This window comes from Dendrobates tinctorius, unplaced genomic scaffold (genome assembly GCF_039654945.1).
Source record: "Dendrobates tinctorius isolate UK_male_01 unplaced genomic scaffold, ASM3965494v1 ptg000150l, whole genome shotgun sequence".
Classification (NCBI taxonomy): Eukaryota; Metazoa; Chordata; class Amphibia; order Anura; family Dendrobatidae; genus Dendrobates; species Dendrobates tinctorius.
Window position 1 is genome coordinate 118,169 of NW_027361817.1, and position 22,248 is coordinate 140,416.

General features: G+C 42.2%; 1 protein-coding gene across 1 annotated transcript in view; it reads left to right on the forward strand.

The window, feature by feature from the left end:
- The window catches only part of RHBDF1 (rhomboid 5 homolog 1), a 189,960-nt gene that overhangs the window by 22,683 nt on the left and 145,029 nt on the right, over positions 1 to 22,248 (forward strand). The window contains exons 2-4 of the mRNA XM_073546636.1: positions 2,957 to 3,087; positions 16,967 to 17,180; positions 17,263 to 17,469. Of these exons, the coding sequence (XP_073402737.1) occupies positions 2,957 to 3,087; positions 16,967 to 17,180; positions 17,263 to 17,469 (552 nt within the window). The remainder of the gene's footprint in view (positions 1 to 2,956; positions 3,088 to 16,966; positions 17,181 to 17,262; positions 17,470 to 22,248) is intronic.

Here is a 22,248-nt window from a genome sequence, read left to right on the forward strand (position 1 = left end):
CTCCTCTCAGGTTAAAGTCCAAACACTTACTGACAGATTCCCTTTAAAATCAACACTGAGTAGTCTACTCATATTTAACTATTACAAGACTTTGGATAACTATACTGATTTCGGGGATTTATCACTTACCAGGATGTGTGTTATAGTTTAAATACAATCACTTTATTATCAGCAGGAGACTTTCACTTCAGGACTTGGTCTTATCTGCACAGCAATCCAGCTAATCTGAGTAACCCTGCCTCCACCACTGATTGGCAGCTTTCTGGCTATGCACAGTGGACTCAGGGATCTGCCAATCAGTGGTGTGGGTGGGGTTATATACTGCCCAGATGTCTCAGCTCTTTTATAGCTACACCAGACAAAACCGGGATTTTATCAAAAGTACGCCAAAACAGTCCTCTAAGGGACAGATCCCAGGAAGCCGGCTCTCTTACCCTATATTATGCTGCTCTTCTGCTGACCGATTCCCTTTGGGGTAGTATAAATTAGTTAATTTTAAGCAATCGTGGAGGCTTAAATGTAGATTCCTACTGATTGTCACACATCATGTGACGTTTTCTTTACATTTTCTTGTTGCAAAGAGTGTACTACAAAGAAGCTGGCAATGCCCTGTACTTGTTGTTGGTTCCTTGTCTTTCGCTGTTAGGTGACAATAACCTAGAAGGGTCTCCACTTCACATAGAATCTTCATTATTAGCAAGAATATGGAGCATTGGACATATGGTCGTGGTAAATGAGTGAAAGGGAGACAACCATGAAAGCCTTCTGTCCTGAGTATCAGAACCATCAGTGGATATCCAGTTTGACTTTTGCCTTGCGGACCAACTCCCCCGATTTCCTTCTCCAACCTGTATGCTACTGATAATTTTTCTATTTTAGAGTGCATTAAATGAAAACGAACGCTTTTAAAAAGCCTGCTGAATTATAATTTACAAAGCCAAATAATACTCCCCTTTCTTTAGTCACGGGTAACACTCAATGCCTCACTGTAGCACCACAAACAAAGAGAGGAAACAAGAGCTCAAAAACAAATTCTGATATTGAAAATGGAGTGCCCGAGTCACCAGCTTTCCATTTAGGTGGATGCATTATGTTTTCCATTGTACAGCGGGCACCACTTACACAATATAGTGCTAATAAAAACAGTGGTTTAGGAAAAAACAACTAATCATGGACATTTGTGCAGAGCATAATATAGTTACAGAATTACATTTTGTTTCCATGTATCAAAATAGTGTGGGATAAAGAACTTCAACATATTGCCAGATCGTGGGGACAGCTCATGGTTACTGTCATAATGGTTATCAGAAAGTGTTATAATATTATTAATAATACATGTTACCATGGTCATAATGGCAATTGCTATTAGGCCGGGATCACACACAGCGAAATACGGCCGAGTCTCGCAGGTTAAAACCAAGCTCTGGCGCCGGCACTCCGGAACGGAGCGTGCAGCCGCACAGCAATACATGGAGCTGCACATTCCGCTACGGAGTGCCGGTGCCAGAGCTTGGTTTTATCCTGCGAGACTCGGCCGTATCTCGCTGTAGTGTGACTCCGGCTTTAGAGGAAGAATGGCTGACCCAATCACCGGCTTAGAAGGCTACTGAAGGATTGTAACATTGTGGATGGTTCCTTCTTCGGCTGTTAATGTGGTTCAATGATCGTCTAGTGATCGTCCGTTTCACTAAGTGGTTACTGTGAATGATGTTATTGGCTGCTGGTTGTAAATGATTAGCAGAGATGTTAATTGATGTTTTTTTGTAGAATGCACAAGAGTTCTTTCTTTTGATAGACTCCAGGTTGGCATTTTAGAGTATGGCTTTGTTGTCAGATTCGTATTGATTTTATGGATAAAGTAACAGTAAGAAGACCAACTGTTTGAGGTCTGTTAGATTCTCGTTACTATTTTTCTTACCTCCAATATTTTATCTGTGGCTTAACTTCTGATATGGAATATAACATTAGATTGCTAAAGTGATTTGTCAAGCATTTTTAGAAAAAAAAAATGGATGCATAGCAGGTGATGTGACAAAGATCAGTAACATATACATTTCTATGGTCACCTAGTAAATCTCCCAATGCTCCAACTCTGCTGCCCCCTTCCCACTGTCTTAGCTGTCCTGCTTTTTTTGACTACTCACACAGTGGTCACCATACCACCCCGATGAGACCAGCCCATTGCGGCAGCAGTCACAAGTAGTCAGAAGATCATTACTGCAGAACTTCTACCAAAGACTGACAGGATTTGGAGCGTTACCAGGCTGCTCTTTTCAGGAAGAGGGTCACTTCCCAAAAATATATATAGTATGGGGTGTTTTATTTTAGCAATGGGTCACTAGTAGAGTTGGTACAATGTTATTAATTGTTGCGGTGTGACACATATGCCATGACAAACCAGGCCGGCTAATCAAAAGATGAGTTGTGGACACCATCAGTTACGAGGCGATACTCCCGCTCCCATTTTGTGAGCCTCCGCAAGATAAATTTCACCTGTACAATGTATTGGACGCGGCGACTCCGCATGGTTCAATGAACACATGCGGCGGAATCACCTGTGTTCAGTAGCCGGCAGCACTTTGGACGCAGCGGACATGTGCTGCGTCCAAAGCGCTGCCAATTACTGACTGTGTGCACCTACCCTTAGAGTGTGACAGCGCCTGTGTCAGCCTTTCCTGACAATGCCTTATGGAATAACAAGGATCTAGTGATGATAATAGTCACACAGTTTCCACTCGTATACAGTTCTCCTCTTGAGAGTTATCTGAACAGAGCAGTTTTCTCTCTTATTCGTCATTGTTGTAAGTCATACGGGATGTTTGGATGTGAGTGAATGGCTTCACCTTAGAAGAACTCAATAATATACAATATATAATGTAATCATTTGCTGCCTACAATATGTCCTACAGATCAACATATTCGACCTCAGTGATAATAAATCTATTTCTACTTCCAGCCCATAAAGCGGCAGACATTTTTACGAAGTGTGAGTATGCCAGTTGAGAATACGAGAATCCCTTCACCTCCTAATGACCCAAAGCGGCCAATTTTACAACGACAGACCTCAATCACCCAGACCATAAAAAGGTAAGAATGGCTTGATAGTACTACTAATGCTACTGTTTTCTAACATCATGTGGAATATTCCAAGATAATATTGCTAAATATATTCTACTTTATTTAAAGTGGCAAAATACCCGCGGCTTGCTAAAAACGGTATGATACATTGTCAGTTACTCTTGCTAAGGTCACATTTTCAGTTTCACCCTAAAGTTGACATCTTCATTCAGAGTTTAAAATTAGTTTTTTTTTTTTCTTTAGTTTGGAGTTAACAGTCGTTTATTTTTACAAATTTGTCGTAAAGCAGAAAATGTGTGACCGCCTCACAGTCAGACTGGTCTACTTGCCCATAGCAACCAATCGGAGCTCAGCTTTCACTTTACCTCAGCATCTTCAATGATGAAAGCTGCACTCTGGTTGCGACCAGCGCGCTCTTACTGTGAAGCAATTCTCATAAATGAGTTACTACAAAAGCTGTTGTTACAGATTTTAGAGCAACTTATCAGGTTGCCCCACATTAGCGACTATATGGTTTCTGCCCCATTAAGAGTGACTCTTTGGGAGTTGTCGCTTTAATTCTTTAAGACTGTTTGGGCAAAATCTGTGGTTTTGCATTCAACACACATACACCCGTTTTCTTCTTTATTTCTGCAGAGCCTCAATTCGGAAGGCCAAATCTCTTGAAAGTGGTAGAGTTTTAGTCTGGTGTTATACCAAAATTTTACTCAAATCGGGTAAAAAATGTGGTTTTGTATTCAGCGGGCCACTAGACAAAGATTTTCTGCGTTATATATATATAGATTAGAAATACATATCTGATGAAGTCTTAGATTAGATCCATTGTAAAAAGTATATATACCATCATGGCACCTGCAGGGCATCAAACATGACATGTTGTGTTTACAGCAGCTATACAGACGTATATATCTGATAGTAACAGACCCATGTAAACACTGATCCTTACTACATAGGGACAGATGAAAGCGAGGATGCCTGCAGACCTCATTGTTAGTATGTTACCTTGAAAACATCGGTCTGTGCAGGAGCTGTAGATACAGAACAATTGCACTGTACAGGGATTGACCAATTGTTTATAGATTGTTATTGATATTCACTATGGGCAGAAATCTTCATTTTTTAAGGACCCTTAATGCCCCCCTACACATAAGATGGCCGGCGGCAGCACGATGTGTCAGCTGGCTGCCATACACTGGACCACTCATTCGGCCAAGTGTTCTCTGTGAGAAAGCCGCCAACTGACAGGTCATCAGGTGGGCCACCTCCTGGAGGACAATACGATTGGCAGTCCTCGATCAATCATGCATGATCGACGACACATCTTCCTCGATCAGGCGGGTGGCGACCCCATACACATTAGAGTGTTCGCCAAACCCGTTGATATCAGCGGGTTCATCCGACATTAATCTGATGTGTATGGGAACCTTTCGCCCTATGAAGTGTGAGTGAAATGCAGACCGCAGAGCCCAGTGCATAGAGCCTACACTGCAGTGCATGGAGGTCTGACTGTCTTTTACGGGATGAGTACATAGCATCTTTATATTTTGTTGGATTTCTATAGCCCTAGGTATCTCTATGGCACCCCATTGCAGATCAATTCAAAACTGAGCTGCAATACGGCAATTCTTATGAGTTATAACTAAGGTTAGGGCTAAATACTGCCCTCTATAAAGACCCCACATCCAGTTTATAAGTCCCAGGTGTGACATCAGAGGTAAATTGCACTCTTTCATATAGAACGCTCAGTAGTTTTTTTATTCTTCTTAAATATTAGTGGTCCAGGATTTACTGCATGAACCATCATTATAAGTTAGTGTTGTGGTTTACTCACAAATATTTCTCTTGTATTTTTCCTGGAAGGAAGCATGTCACATTTGACAGAATCAGTACAATGCCAGTTAAGGGGCATCTGGCTCGCAGGAGACCTATCTATTATAGGAAGCGTCAAACACTCTCTACATTTTTTTGCAGGTAGTTTTTGAAGTGCATGTAGAGTGCTCAATTCTGCATGACGCTTGACTGAGGTTTGTTGTTGGAGGAAAATTTCAAACAGTATAAAGATATCCTGGTAGACCTAATGGCTAACATGGCTAATGAATATTGGGCTTGGCGTGTGTTAACTTTCTTGCATGTTAATTGATTTTTTTTTTTAAATGTTTCAGCTAAAGATAGTAAACACATTTGGTCATACAGGGGTAAGGAGAGAAAGTTTGCTGGAATAGAAAAAAAAATATGGTATTTACTGTTGTACAGACTGCAGATTTATTTTCGTAACTGTGTTATTAACTTTCATTTATCAGTTAGACCCAAGGACCGAGTTTCCACTCAATCAATTAAACAGCCTGAAAGTTTCATCTCAATTAACAATATTATTGTAGAATAAACAAGAATATATATATATATATATATATATATATATACATATATATATATATATGTGTGTGTGTGTGTGTGTGTGTGTGTGTGTGATGAGCTGTGGGGCATCATATTGTGTTTTGGGTCATTTTGGGGGCCTCATAATGTGTGTGGCAATTGGGTGGATATCAATGTGATGCTAGTCACTACTCACGGATGAGCTGTGAGGCAGAAGAATCAGATGTTCCGGGGTCAGTACCAAGAGAAGTACACTACCGTTCAAAAGTTTGGGGTCACCCAGACAATTTTGTGTTTTCCATGAAACTAATACTTTTATTAATCAAATGAGATGCCAAATGAATTTAAAATCTAGTCCAGACATTGACAATGTTCGAAAAAAAGATTTTTATATGAAATAATAATTTTCCTCTTCAAACTTTGCTTTCATCAAAGAATGCTCCCTTTGCAGCAATTACTGCATTGCAGACCTTTGGCATTCTAGCAGTTAATTTGCTGAGGTAATTTGGAGAAATTTCTCCCCATGCTTCTAGAAGCCCCTCCCACAAGTTGGTTTGGCTTGATGGGCACTTTTTGCGTACCATACGGTTAAGCTGCTCCCACAACAGCTCATTGGGGTTGAGATCTGGTGACTGCGCTGGCCACTCCATTACAGATGGAATACCAGCTACCTGCTTCTTCCCTAAATAGATCTTGCATAATTTGGAGGTGTGCTTTGGGTCATTGTCCTGTTTTAGGATGAAATTGGCTACAATCACACGCTGTCCACAGGGTATAGCATGGCGTTGCAAAATTGAGTGATAACATTCCTTATTCAAAATCCTTTTTACCTTATACAAATCTCCCACTTTACCAGCACCAAAGCAACCCCAAACCATCACATTATCTCCACCATGCTTGACAGATGGCGTCAGGCACTCTTCCAGCATCTTTTCAGTTGTTCTGCAACTCACATATGTTCTTCTGTGTGATCCAAACACCTCAAACTTGGATTCGTCTGTCCATAACACTTTTTACCAATCTTCCTCTGTCCAATGTCTGTGTTCTTTTGCCCATATTAATCTTTTCCTTTTATTAACCAGTCTCAGATATGGCTTTTTCTTTGCCATTCTGCCCTGAGGGCCAGCATCCTGGAGTCACCTCTTCACTGTAGACATTGACACTGGCGTTTTGTGTGTACTATTTAATGAAGCTGCCAGTTGAGGACCTGTGAGGCGTCGATTTCTCAAACTACAGACTCTAATGTACTTGTCTTGTTGCTCGGTTGTGCAGCGGGGCCTCCCACTTCTCTTTCTACTCTGGTTAGAGCCTGTTTGTGCTCTCCTCTGAAGGGAGTAGTACACAACGTTGTAAGAAATCTTCAGTTTCTTGGCAATTTCTCTCATGGAATAGCCTTCATTTCTAAGAACAAGAATAGACTGTCGAGTTTCACAATAATATGATAAATATATGATCACTGGGGGCTTATTTCTGTTACCCCTACCAGTATTCAGTACAGGGGTTCACAACCAGTCAAAGATCAAGCTTTTTGATAATTCATTGGGCAATCACCAAATTGTTTATATTGGCCTATAATTAAATTCCCATCTACATGTGCATTAACTGAGCTTAATATGTGTCCCTATGGCCATTTGTAAACATTCAAGATACCATAATGCAGTATACTAGCATTATATTTCTAAGTCTGAAGAATTCTTTGTGGCCCACCAAGTTTTAGGCAACTATTTAACACATGTCGGTTCTAATTTTTTTATTTTCCCAGTCATTATTTGGAAGAGTGGGGGATCTCCACTCCAATGAAGATACTGTGTGCGTATTAGAGTTCATTTTACATAAAATAAGCATTCCCACCAAAATGTTTATTCCATCATCCTTTGTACATGTGTATGTAATGATGTATAAGTTCATTAAAATACTTACTGATCGCCGTCTTCTCCAGTTTCTAGAGTTGTTCTGGTCCCACGTGGCCGCTCCTCAGCTTTGCCGGTTCACGCAAGGACTATTGGGAAGGTTGGTGCTACTGCTCTCAGTGTAAGTCTAATGTACCTCAAATTTACATTGAAAAAGTGACTTCTGGTTCTCATATAAGTCTGTGTGATCCGGCAAGTCTGATTTGAGCTCACATGATCTAGAAAAGGACCAGAAACCAGGGAAGCCGGCGATCGGTAAATATTTTAATGTAGCTGCACTATATTATATTCATATGTAGAAGATCTTATTGAATAAAAATTTGTCTGGGAGTGTTTCTTTAATACGTTATATTATTATATAGTCATTTTCTTCCTTATTACTGATTTGTCACTCCTTTCATTCAACGTTTGGCTCCAGTGTTCTTTAGCTATAATAGGATATGTCTGATCCTTTTGTTTTATCTGTGAATTGCATTCAGAGTAATTATTGTTGAGTATGTCTTTCCCTGATGCAGCAGATTGCTTCATATGATTATCACATAATTGAGTTACTTCTCCACCCACAGTAATTTTGTGATTTTTCTCATTCTTTCTCATGTCTCTATTAGCTCTGAAATATTTCATTTTATGCTGGTGAAGTCGATGTAAACACTTTTATGCACACAAATTAAAGTATTCTAGGAGTGATACCTTTATTGGCTAACCAAAAGAATTGTTTGCAAGCTTTCAGCGCACAGAGAGATTCCATCTTCAGGTTGGTTTACAAAATGAAGAAGGTGCCTCTGTTCGCTGAAACATTTGTAACATACTTATATTAGCTAACAAGAAGAATTATCACGCCTAGAATTCTTTTGTCATTGTTTGGCATAAAAGTATTTTCATCAAATTTTTTGGAAAACACGGTGACACAATATAATTTTTTATTGTACATCACGTTGGTAAAGTGAGATTTTAGTGGTAGAAAATTAGCCCAAATTATCTTTTGACATATGAGAACATAGCATTGGTGAAGTCTGTCACTGCACATCAGCATCATTTCCAAAATAAAAGGTCCATCTAGTGCTCTCAAACAACCATTTTCCAAGGAAAGCAAAATTAGTTTGTTTGCCAATATTTTGAAATATCTCATGATCATTTCATAAGATTTCTCATTTAAAGAACAATTTGGTTTGGTTGATCATTTTGTTTGTCAAGTCCCCCAAGATCAGGAATTGAGAACCCCTGATCGTGCTAGGGCCGTCGGCTGCGTTTTGCCAGACGTGAGCCGATTAATTGTTACTCATACTGCGAGCTTGTGCACACAGCGTTCAGTACAGAATGCTGAGGTGCGTGCACTGAAGACGCTGCTCAGTTCTTCAGTCCCACCGACGATGACAACAGCAGCCCCAGCCAGTCCTGTGAAGTCCATATGCTTCCAGCCCATCCTGTGATGTTTATATCTTGTTCTGTGATGTGTATATACCCCTGGCCCATCCTGTGATGTGTATATCCCCAGCTTGTCCCATGATGTCTATATGCCCCCCTGCTCTGTGAGGTTTATATGCGCCTCCAGCTCATTTTGTGAGGTACAGTGGGTACAGAAAGTATTCAGACCCCATTAAGTTTTTCACTCTTTGTTTCATTGTAGCTATTTGGTAAATTCAAAAAAGTTCATTTTTTTCTAATTAATGTACACTCTGCACCCCATCTTAACTGAAAAAAAAACAGAAATGTAGAAATTTTTGCAAATTTTTTTAAAAAAGAAAAACTGAAATATCACATGGTCCTAAGTATTCAGACCCTTTGCTCAGTATTGAGTAGAAGCACCCTTTTGAGCTAGTACAGCCATGAGTCTTCTTTGGAATGATGCAACAAGTTTTTCACACCTGGATTTAGGGATCCTTCTGAAGCCTCTCCTTTGTTAGTTTAGCTATGTGCTTAGGGTCATTGTCTTGTTGGAAGGTGAACCTTTCGGCCAAGTCTGAGGTCCAGAGTACTCTGGAAGAGGTTTTCATCCAGGATATCTCTGTACTTGGCCGCATTCATGTTTCCTTCAATTGCAACCAGTCGTCCTGTCTCTGAAGCTTAAAAACACCCCCATAGCATGATCCTGCCACCACCATGTTTCACTGTTGGGATTGTATTGGGCAGGTGATGAGCAGTGCCTGGTTTTCTCCACATATACCGCTTAGAATTGTCACCAAAAAGTTCTATCTTCATCTCATCCGGCCAGAGAATCTTATCATAGTCTGGGAGTCCTTCATGTGTTTTTTAGCAAACTCAATGCTGGCTTTCATATGTCTGGCACTGAGGAGAGGCTTCCGCCGGCCACTCTGCCATAAAGGCCCGACTGGAGGAGGGCTGCAGTGAGAGTTGACTTTGTGGAACTTTCTCCAATCTCCCTACTGCATCTGTGGAGCTCAGCCACAGTGATCTTGGGGTTCTTCTTTACCTCTCTCACCAAGGCTCTTCTCCCACTGTTGAGTTTGGCTGGACGGCCAGGTCTAGGAAGACTTCTGGTGGTCCCAAACTTCTTCCATTTAAGGACTATGGAGGCCACTGTACTCTTAGGAACCATGAGTATTGCATAAATTCTTTTGTAACCTTGGCCAGATCTGTGCCTTGCCACAATTCTGCCCCTCCAGTGATGTATATATGACTCCAGCCCCTCCAGTGATGTATATATGCCCCCAGCCCCTCCAGTGATGTATATATGCCCCCAGCCCCTCCAGTGATGTATATATGACCCCAGCCCCTCCAGTGATGTATATATGCCCCCCAGCCCCTCCAGTGATGTTTATATGACTCCAGCCCCTCCAGTGATGTATATATGCCCCCCAGGCCCTCCAGTGATGTATATGACTCCAGCCCCTCCAGTGATGTATATATGTCCCCCAGCCCCTCCAGTGATGTATATATGACTCCAGCCCCTCCAGTGATGTATATATGAGCCCAGTCCCTCCAGTGATGTATTTATGCCCCCCAGCCCCTCCAGTGATGTAAATATGACTCCAGCCCCTCCAGTGATGTATATATATACGCCAGACCCACCAGTGATGTATATATGAGCCCAGTCCCTCCAGTGATGTATATATGACTCCAGCCCCTCCAGTGATTTTTATGACTCTGGCCCCTCCAGTGATGTATATATGCCCCCCAGCCCCTCCAGTGATGTATATATGACTCCAGCCCCTCCAGTGATGTATATATGCCCCCAGACCCTCCAGTAATGTACAGTTAGGTCCATATATATTTGGACAAAGACAACATTTTTCAAATTTTGGTTCTAGACATTACCACAATGAATTTTAAACAAAACAATTCAGATGCAGTTGAAGTTCAGACTTTCAGCTTTCATTTGAGGGTATCCACATTAAAATTGGATGAAGGGTTTAGGAGTTTCAGCTCCTTAACATGTGCCACCCTGTTTTTAACGGGACCAAAAGTAATTGGACAGATTAAATAATTGTAAATAAAATGTTCATTTCTAGTACTTGGTTGAAAACCCTTTGTTGGCAATGGTTGCCTGAAGTCTTGAACTCATGGACATCACCAGACGCTGTGTTTCCTCCTTTTTGAAGCTCTGCCAGGCCTTCACTGCGGTGGTTTTCAGTTGCTGTTTGTTTGTGGGCCTTTCTGTAGCTGAAGTTAGTCTTTAACAAGTGAAATGCATGCTCAATTGGGTTGAGATCAGGTGACTGACTTGTCCATTCAAGAATATTCCACTTCTTTGCTTTAATAAGCTCCTGGGTTGCTTTACGTTTTGGATCATTGTCCATCTGTAGTATGAATTGACGACCAATCAGTTTGGCTGCATTTGGCTGGATCTGAGCACACAGTATGGCTCTTAATACCTCAGAATTCATTCGGCTGCTTCTGTCCTGTGTCACATCATCAATAAACACTAGTAACCCAGTGCCACTGGCAACCATGCATGCCCAAGCCATCACACTACCTCTGCTGTGTTTTACAGATGATGTGGTATGCTTTGGATCATGAGCTGTACCACGCCTTCGCCATACTTTTCTCTTTCCATCATTCTGGCAGAGGTTGATCTTGGTTTCATCTTCCAAAGAATGTTCTTCCAGAACTGTGCTGGCTTTTTTAGATTTATTTTTAGCAAAGTCCAGTCTAGCCATTTTGATTCCTGATACTTATGAGTGGCTTGCACCATGCAGTGAACCCTCTGTATTTACTTTCATGCAGTCTTCTCTTTATGGTAGATTTGGATATTGATGCGCCTACCTTCCGGAGAGTTGTTCACTTGGTTGGCTGTTGTGAAGGGGTTTCTCTTCACCATGGAGATTATTCTGCGATCATCCTCCACTGTTGTCTTCCGTGGGCGCCCAGGTCTTTTTGCATTGATGAGTTCAGTGCTTTCTTTCTTTCTCAGGATGTACCAAACTGTAGATTTGGCCACTCCTAATGTTGTAGCAATTTCTCGGATGAGTATTTTCTGTTTTTGCAGCTTAAGGATGGCTTGTTTCACCTGCATGGAGAGCTCCTTTGACAGCATTTTTCACAGCAAAACCTTCCAAATGCAGGCACCACACCTCAAATTAACTCCAGGCCTTTTATCTGCTTAATTGAGAATGACATAACGAAGGGATTGCCCACACCTGTCCATGAAATAGCCTTGGAGTCAATTGTCCAATTACTTTTGGCCCCTTTAAAGACAGGGTGGCACATGTTAAGGAGCTGAAACGTCTAAACCCTTCATCCAATTTTAATGTGGATACCCTTAAATGAAAGCTGAAAGTCTGAACTTCAACTGCACCTGAATTGTTTTGTTTAAAAATCATTGCAGTAATGTCTAGATCCAAAATTAGAAAAATGTTGTCCCTGTCCAAATATATATGGACCTAACTGTATATATGAGCCCAGCCCCTCCAGTGATGTATATATCCCCCCATCCCCTCCAGTGATGTATACATGCCCCTAGCTCCTCCTGTTATGTATATTATGCCCCCAGCATCTCCTGTATTCAGAACTTACTGCTGTGAGTTCTTTTCAAAATTCATCACAAAGAATTGACCCCAGACCAACCCAAACCTGGGAAAGCAGTTGTGACTAGTGACATCATCACTACCATCTAACATCACACCAAAGATAAGCAGCTCCAGACATCGCAATAGGGGACAGTTAATTAATTGTTCATTTAAATATAGCAGAATAAACTTCAAGTTGATAATTTTGTACGGCCTGCGAATAATAGTATAAATATTCACATGGCTCCCAGCAGTAAAAAAAAGATTCCCACTCCTGGCTAAGATAGTTTAAAGTAAACCTAAGTACAGCAATTACAGAAAGACTTTCCATTCAAAATTGTGAGAAATAATTGAAGAGTTCTTCTACATGTGTCTTGGTAGATTGTCATTTTTAAACGTCTCATATATTTGACATTGTACATATGATTTTTGGCTGTAAGGCAACTGGCTGCAGCAGTGGCCCTCACATACTGCTGTGTCTAGAAGAAGAGATCAGGTACACTAAGCCCCACAATGAAGGCAACCAGCTGTCTGACCATATATTAGGGATTCCAAGGAAATGAATGACAGGATTCTAAGGAAATGAATGACTTTGTTCTTCTCAAGGTTTCTCTAAAACTGCCTGCACTTTTCTTTCTTACTTTTGTTTGAGTATGGCAATCCATAGAGGGAAGCTGCAAAGAAATGAACATATAAACCCATTGTAGTTGTTTGGGTTTGTGCATTCTTCAGTGTTACAATATATGAATGATATGATATACATGGTAGTTTACTATGGCTAATAGAAGTTCCCCTTCTATTTGTTCAGTGTGCCTTTGAAGAGAACCTGTGACCATGTCCATAGTGGTCAGTTTGTTCTATTTTATTCCTGCTACTTCCAAGAGTATGTGACTATATATATATATATATATATATATATATATATATATATATATATATATATATATATATATATATATATATATATATATACACTTAGAGGGAATAAAATAAGAGCAAAAACTGGACACGTTTGGCCCGGGGACAGGTCACCTTTGTGCACTGTGTTAATCTGAATTGGGAAACAAGTCTGTCTTCGACATGATCTGCAAAAACTGATGTTTGTGGAAACATTGCTTGTTGTCAAGACCTGTCAGATGATAGTCTGTATAATAAAGAAGTCCTAGATGATAACATATGATGGATACACTTTTTTTTTTTTTACTACTGGCAGTGTGTGAAAAAGAAGGTTAGCATTTCTGGCGTTCTTCTGCATACTGTAGCTGCAGCAAGTAATCACCATTCAGGAATTCCAGCAGCTGGCAGTCAGCCTAGATCACACAGCACATGACTGTCGTCTAAATGCCATTATGAAGGTCCTGAGCATAGGAAAACAAATAATTTACTGGTGGTGGTATAGTCTATAGTTTGCAATGATTTTAGAAAATGTATTTACTATTGCTGCACTGTTTTTTTTTTTTTTTTGTTTTTTTTTCTAAGTCCTGTTTGTAACACAGTGGCATTAATAATTTCTTCACCTTGGTACTTTCAATTTTGTTAGTTATGCTTGGTTGTCATTAACCCCTTGTATACGCTCCATCATCCATGCATACGCTCCACCAGACTTGTATACGCTCCCCGAATTCATGTATATGCTCCCTATCCTTTTATATGATCCCACATCCTTGTTCTCCAATCAATGTATATGCCCCCCAATCCATGTATATGCTTCTCCAATCCATGTTTATGATCCTTATTCCTTGTATATGGTCCCCATCCTTGTAAATACTCCCCCAATCCATTTATATGCTCCCCCATTCCATGTGTATGTTCCCCCAGCCTTGTATATGCTTCCCCAATTCATGTATATACCCCTCAATCCATGTATATGCTCCCCCAATCCATGTATATCATCTCGCACACTGATATACAGTTAGGTCCATATATATTTGGACAGAGACAACATTTTTCTAATTTTGGTTCTAGACCTTACCACAATGAATTTTAAACAAAACAATTCAGATGCAGTTGAAGTTCAGACTTTAAGCTTTCATTTGAGGGTATCCACATTAAAATTGGATGAATGGTTTAGGAGTTTCAGCTCCTTAACTTGTGCCACCCTGTTTTTAAAGGGACCAAAAGTAATTGGACAACTGACTCCAAGGCTATTTCATGGACAGGTGTGGGCAATCCCTTCGTTATGTCACTCTCAATTAAGCAGATAAAAGGCCTGGAGTTGATCTAAGGTGTGGTGCTTGCATTTGGAAGGTTTTGCTGTGAAGGAAAAATGCGGTCAAAGGAGCTCTCCATGCAGGTGAAAGAAGCCATCCTTAAGCTGCAAAAATAGAAAAAACCCATCCGAGAAATTGCTACAACATTAGGAGTGGCAAAATCTACAGTTTGGTACATCCTGAGAAAGAAAGCACTGGTGAACTCATCAATGCAAAAAGACCTGGGTGCCCACGGAAGTCAACAGTGGTGGATGATCGCAGAATAATCTCCATGGTGAAGAGAAACCCCTTCACAACAGCCAACCAAGTGAACAACACTCTCCAGGAGGTAGGTGTATCAATATCCAAATCTACCATAAAGAGAAGACTGCATGAAAGTAAATACAGAGGGTTCACTGCACGGTGCAAGCCATTCATAAGCATCAAAAATGAAAAGGCTAGACTGGACTTTGCTAAAAAACATCTAAAAAAGCCAGCACAGTTCTGGAAGAACATTCTTTGGACAGATGAAACCAAGATCAACCTCTGCCAGAATGATGGAAAGAGAAAAGTATGGCGAAGGCGTGGTACAGCTCATGATCCAAAGCATACCATATAATCTGTAAAACACGGCAGAGGCAGTGTGATTGCTTGAGCATTCATGGCTGCCAGTGGCACTGGGTCACTAGTGTTTATTGATGATGTGACACAGGACAGAAGCAGCCGAATGAATTCTGAGGTATTCAGAGCCACACTGTGTGCTCAGATCCAGCCAAATGCAGCCAAACTGATTGGTCGTCGTTTCATACTACAGATGGACAATGACCCAAAACGTAAAGCAACCCAGGAGTTTATTAAAGCAAAGAAGTGGAATATTCTTGAATGGCCAAGTCAGTCACCTGATCTCAACCTAATTGAGCATGCATTTCACTTGATAGAGACTAAACTCAGCTACAGAAAGGCCCACAAACAAACAGCAACTGAAAACCACCGCAGTGCAGGCATGGCAGAGCATCAAAAAGGAGGAAACACAGCGTCTGGTGATGTCCATGAGTTCAAGACTTCAGGCAGCCATTGCCAACAAAGGATTTTCAACCAAGTACTAGAAATGAACATTTTATTTACAATTATTTAATCTGTCCAATTACTTTTTGTCCCTTTAAAAACAGGGTGGCAAATGTTAAGGAGCTGAAACTCCTAAACCCTTCATCCAATTTTAATGTGGATACCCTCAAATGAAAGCTGAAAGTCTGAACTTCAACTGCATCTGAATTGTTTTGGTTAAAATTCATTGTGGTAATGTCTAGAACCAAAATTAGAAAAATGTTGTCTCTGTCCAAATATATATGGACCTAACTGTATATACCCCCCATCTTGGTATATATGCCCCATCCTAGTATAACCCCCCATCCTGCCAGCGCTGGTGTTATTCAACATATAGAAAATACACAATAAACTCTCCTACTCACCTTCCTTCCTCTCCCCGCCGTGCCACCTTCTGAAGCCAGTAGCATATTTCAGCGTTCAAGCGATGGGTGACATGACATCATTGCCATGCGCCCAGTCACATGTACACCAACTTCAGCTGCTGGCCTCTGATTTGCCAGCAGCGTCTTTTGTTGTGCACAGACCCGGCAAGTCTGTGCGCTGCAATACACTTCAGCTGGATGTGTGTCCGAGGACGGGGAGCCAGCTGATGTAGGGGCTGGCATCACGTGCCCACATGGAGGACTCTGCGTGCCATAGGTTCACCACCACTGTTCTAGTGGAAACTTGATAAATGCCTCCGAGACCAAAGTTATAGTTCCAAAACTTTATCAACTAAAATACTAAAAATAACTCACATTAGTTAAAAGTGAATTTCATGTGGGAAATAACACATGTGCTAAGTAAGTACGATTTTGAGAGCAAAGTTTAGAAAATAGAACATTTTAAAAGGTTCTTGGTTAACAATAATCAATAAATTAATGTAAAAGGTTTATTTTATCTCTTACTATCCTTAGATATGAACCTAAAAAGCTGCAGGCGCACAGCCTGAGACTGCAGTGTTAGCAGGTTCTGATTAAGAATTTTTTTTTCTTTCACTTGAAATGCTGTTTTGACTTGTAAATCTTGTGTGACTAAATCCTCAGTCTTCTTCAAATCCATGTAGAAAGTGTGTTGTTACCCTGACTTGCTACTAACATTATTGAAAACATGCATATTTTTATTGTTTTTGACTGCCAGATTTAATAATAGCTGGAGCCAATGAGATGGAAGGATATTGGGTTTACTGACTAGTCTGGATTTTCTATACTGCATCTCTGTAACCAGTGGATTTTTTCTTTTGTCTGACCATCAGTATTTACGTACCATTAGAAATATCTCATCACTGTTATGGAGAACATCACAAGTAGCTTACTTATTACTACAACCATTGTTACTATAACTAATTACTCTCTTTTTGCAGGGGTACTGCTGATTGGTTTGGTGTAAGCAAAGACAGTGATACCACTCAGAAATGGCAACGGAAAAGCCTTAGACATTGTAGCCAGAGGTATGGAAAGTTAAAACCCCAGGTTATAAGAGAAATGGACCTTCCCAGCCAAGATAATATATCTTTAACAAGCACAGAAACACCACCTCCTCTATATGTGGGACCAACTCAGTTTAATATGCAGAAGGTACTGTTTTTTTTAGGAATGGACTGTATATACCGTCAACTCATTGTCTTGCCTTTTACATTAATTAATTGTATATTTGCAGATTATAGACCCCTTGGCGCGAGGGCGTGCTTTCCGAATGGTGGAGGATACCGATGGCTACAGTATGCCACATACACCCATCACTCCAGGAGCAGCTTCTCTTTGCTCGTTTACAAGTTCAAGATCTGGATTCAATCGATTTCCCAGAAGAAGGAAAAAAGAGTCTGTAGCCAAGATGAGTTTTAGGGCAGCAGCTGCACTTGTAAAGGTAAGGACTCCTACATCTTAGATAGACTTTACACCGATTGTACTAAAAATACTTCAAAATAAGAATAAGAGTGACAATGGATCAAATGCATAAAATATCAATAATGTTCTGTAAGAGTACAGTACTAGATCAGAGTGGGGAGATACGCGCACACACACACACACACACACACACCTTGGATGAAAAGGTGGGCCAGACAGCACACAGAGTATCCATATTCTTTTTGTATAATGGTCTGAGAAACCACTTTCTTAGGGGAAAAATGAGGTGACAGATTCCCTTTATCAGATGTGGCCACCGCCATCAGGGGCTTATCTACAGCATTCTGTAATGCTGTAGATAAGCCCCCGATGTAACCTGAAAGATAAGAAAAACGAGTTAGATTATACTCACCCAGGGGTCCAGTCCGGTCCGATGGGTGTGGTGGTCCGGCGCCTCCCATCTTCTAGCGATGATGTCCTCCTCCTTACATTACAGAATTACAGAATGCTGTAGATAAGCCCCTGATGGCGGTGGCTGTATCTCATATGCCAAAAATGAGGTGACAGATTCCCTTTAAAATGGACCCCAAAACGTTACATAGGACTTGGGCAAGGTGGACAGAGGATCTTGATATTACAAAACAGATATTGTGCAGTTGGGGCAGGGTTAGGAAATGCATAATATGTAAACAATTAAGTTATACCAACTGTATTTCATACTGCAGCATAACACCTTCCATGGCATTATTATATGGCCATCCCCTAACTTCCCAGATAGGATTACAGAATGTCCCCTCACCAATTTATGGCATAGTGTATGGGAATGTGTGCTCACAAAGAGTACTTGAGGGAGATATCAGAATATATACACTGTAAGATGGCCACCAGACAAGTCCTTCAGGGGAGATGTGTGTCATTGTGGCTATTAGCTGCAGCGATGTGAGCACGGAAGCGTGCTCCAGCACATACAGTTATTTGGCCGTTCCAGGGCCGGGTTTTATGAGCGGTCATAAGAGGTGGGTGGGAATGGCCGCTCACATATCCCAACCCCAGGGGTGTGATTTGACTAATAAAATGGAGGCAAGATGTCTCATTCAGTGTCTATGGCTGGAGGTGTGGAGACCTCCATTGTGTGTGCTAAAGACACTGACCTGAGCGGGCGGAACCTCGGTACTATATAGACTGTTTATTTTTCTGTTTGCTACTTTGTGTTGGAAAAGGCTGATTGTTTGTTTTCCTATCCAGAGCGGTTGGTGCCGTGTTAATAAACTTGCCTGGACAGTTCAACACTGCGGCTTCCTGTGCCTACCTCAACCGCCGCCCCCGAGTGTGTACAGATCCCTACAACACATACATTGGATGATGAAAGTTTTCTTTACTGCACAGGAAATCTTAGTTCACCAGCTTAGACCCACAGATGATGGTTCTGCAGGCAGTGCCAGTGTGTCCAAAATGGTTCATAGTTTTACGGTGTCTCTTCCATCAGTAGTTAAGATCCAAAGAATATGAAAATGGCAGATTTCAGAATTACAATGGAAACTATTGTTCTGTATATATTGTCTTGAATCAAAAAGACAGAGAACGAGATGCAAGTAAATTCTTTAAAATGTGGAAAATTTTTGTTTGAATCCAATAGACCAAGGAGGAATTACATATTTCATTCTGCACATTTTGGTCCACTGTAAAACTTGAAGTTGATCTGGGTATCTTGGGGCTGGAGGCCTGAAATCAAAATAGGACTATGGCAAAGGAATGTCCTTTAGGTTTTCTCATGGAAGACACATGTGTTTGATGATTCTCCTATTGTACTTTACCATCTGGGTGATATATTCCAACATTCCTCATATAAATTCATATATCCTTATGAGTTTAAAGTGCAATTTTGTGCAATTTTCTTTCATATTCCAAAATTTTGCAAACTGTAATAAGCATTTGCCATTTTTTTATTGTGCATATTACCTTAAAATTATTTAAAAAATGATAATATATATGTGTATTGTGGGGTAATGAAGGGGAATTATATGCGAGGGACGGACTGTATCCCCCAGGATGTGTATAGAAGCATATTGAGCCCGCTGGAGTGCATTACAGTCACAGACATAGCTGTGGTTGCAATGCAGAATAAAAGTAAGTTTGGACTTGGTCAAGCTATTTGGCCAAGGCAGATTTAAGAAAATCCGGTATGAGGGGCGTGGCCTATGTCCTGGCACATGTAGGACACAGGATTTGGGAGCTCTGAGGGAAAACCTCCCAATCCTACTTATATCTCGACAAAAATCAAGCACCCAAGCCCAAAACCTTCTGGGACAAGTCCCTATCAACAAAGGGACCATTTTGATGCAAAAATTTGCGACCTGGACCCACCAGAAGCGATTCTACAAATAGAGGCCTACTCCACTAGGCCGCACCTTACAGCCCAGCAGCGGTGTTAACGACTGTGTCTGCACAGAGTTAATCGCCGCAGGAGAGGCGCACTATCACCGGACCCAAGCCACCACGACAACACCGCAGCACCACCAATGAGCCCGACTCACCGAAAGAAGGAGAGGGAGCAACAGGTGGCTGGCGGTGATCCAGAGCCGCAGCGGCGTCATCGGCGGCTCTCAAGAGGGAGGCAGCGACGCTGGAGTGGCACACCGCCGCCGTACACCCAGGCACACAGCTGAGGAGACCGGTTCATGGAGGGTAAGAGGCGTGCTCCTATAGATACACCGCTCTCCCCCCTATTACCGGCGCTGAATCCTTGACGGCACGCAAAGCAGCTGTCCCCCCCCCCCCCCGGCCTACCTAAATAGAGGCGCAGTTCCCGCGTCGTCCCTGCGTTTTGGACACCAGTGGCTCCAGAGTTCTGCTTCAGCCGGCTCCCACACGCCATAGTAACAGCAACACAGAAAGTGAGAGGCGGCACTCAGGCAATCTAGCCGCAAACAGCTTAGGCTCCGTTCCATAGTACCACTTAGCTCCTCAGTAGCAGAGCGGCCGGAAGGTGAAGCAACACACTGCAATAACCACTGGCAGCAACCACTGATAGGGGCTGCAAATAACAATCGAGACTCACTTATAACTCGTGTCCCCTCCTGAGGCGACATAATAAAGTAGACACCTGACCCTAATTACACTAGCTGCATTGTGCTGCAGCTTCGGCACTTTGTTTCAGTGGCTTTGTCTCCTACAAGAAACGGGGAGGCGGGCCACCTCTCCACCATAGCATTCAGACAGGCACAGATTGCCTGAGAAGATTAACAGAGGATCCTATTCGCCTCCTCCCTACTACTCCTACTCCCTTTTCCCCCTGTGCGACCTCACATCACATCGCAAGAAGCCATTAGAGTAGTCCCACAACACAGATAATTTCAAGTCACTCGGGGATTATTTGCATAGGGGGAGCCCCCCCACCCCCCTTTTCTATATCAGACACTGCATCGACTATTACACCATATAGACCCTCCTTAACAGCTCTATCTATATTCAAGCTTCCCCTTATAGGAAGACACGTCTGAACTGGAATTATGAATAACCAAAAATTTAAGGGGAAAACTAACCCTACAACACCGTCCAAACCACAAGTTGGTCAAAAACAAGATAAATCCTTCGGACATCGAAACGTCAATACCCTGAGTTCACCCAAACGCAGGTCTCGGTTGCCACACAGGGACAACTATCATCCTCTGGACCGCAAGGTGAACTCTCCAATAAAAATGGACTCCTCATTTAATTTAAAAAGGACGAACCCTGGGGATTGGAATGAGAAATTCTCTTTCTCCAGGGAGGCCTCAGAATCTGAAGATGACGCTGAATCTAGCGATACTTCACCCAATCAGTCTCCTGCAAAAAGCAAAATTAAGCATGATGACTCTGGGTCCCATGCAGGTGTAAACCCGGTAACCTCACATATATCTTCACACTCTTTGACATCGTGCCAACTCAATCAAGAGGCCTTTATGGATTCCATAGTAAGCAAATTGAGCGTCATAATGGACAGTGAGCTTGACCTACACAGCAGAATGATCAAAGCCGACTTGGATTCTAATTTTTTCTAGCAACCTTCCACGACAGCATAGGAGGTTGTCTCCACGCCCTAATGGGGGACAGGAAGCACGAGAGGTTAAAAGGTCCCTCCCACCTCCCTCTCACCAGTGTCTTTCCTGTCCCCCATGAGGCATGGAGAGGTCTGGTATGCTGTATGGCCGGCTACTGCAGCTTACCTGGAGATCTAAAAGCTGGGCAGTGGTGGTCGGTGGCGCTGCCTCCCCTCCTCCGTTCTGCTCCCGTCTTCCTGTGAATTCGGGACCGCTCCTGGCCCTCCTGCGCTCCCCTATGGGGGGTAAAGCGGGCCAGTGATCCCTGACCGGAGGCTTCCTGTAGCTCTCCGGTCTCTCCTTCTCCCCCTGCGTGCAGTGCGATACCCGGAAGTGACGTCACGCGCGGGTCGCTTCCGGGGTATGTGGAGGGCGCACTGTCATGGCGTCCCCCATCCTGTTGCTTGTGCATGGAGCTCGCCAGCGCTTGCTGTTCCTGCTCCGGGACCCAGGGAGGAGGAGGGGGAAACAAATGATTGCGCTGAGGGCGGAGTTAACCTGTTATTAACCCACTGGAAGACGCCGACAGGTAAGACACAGAATCCCCTGTTAGCATGGATGGGTCTTCCTGCCCTGCGTCTGCAGAGCCCAGCCACAGTGAGTGTACCTGGGGGTGGGTCCTAGTGGTGCGAATCGGGATAGAAGATCTCAAAAATACTTCTCCCCCTTTTTCTTATAGGGAGAAAAGTCTTCCCATAAAAGCACCAATACTTCCAACA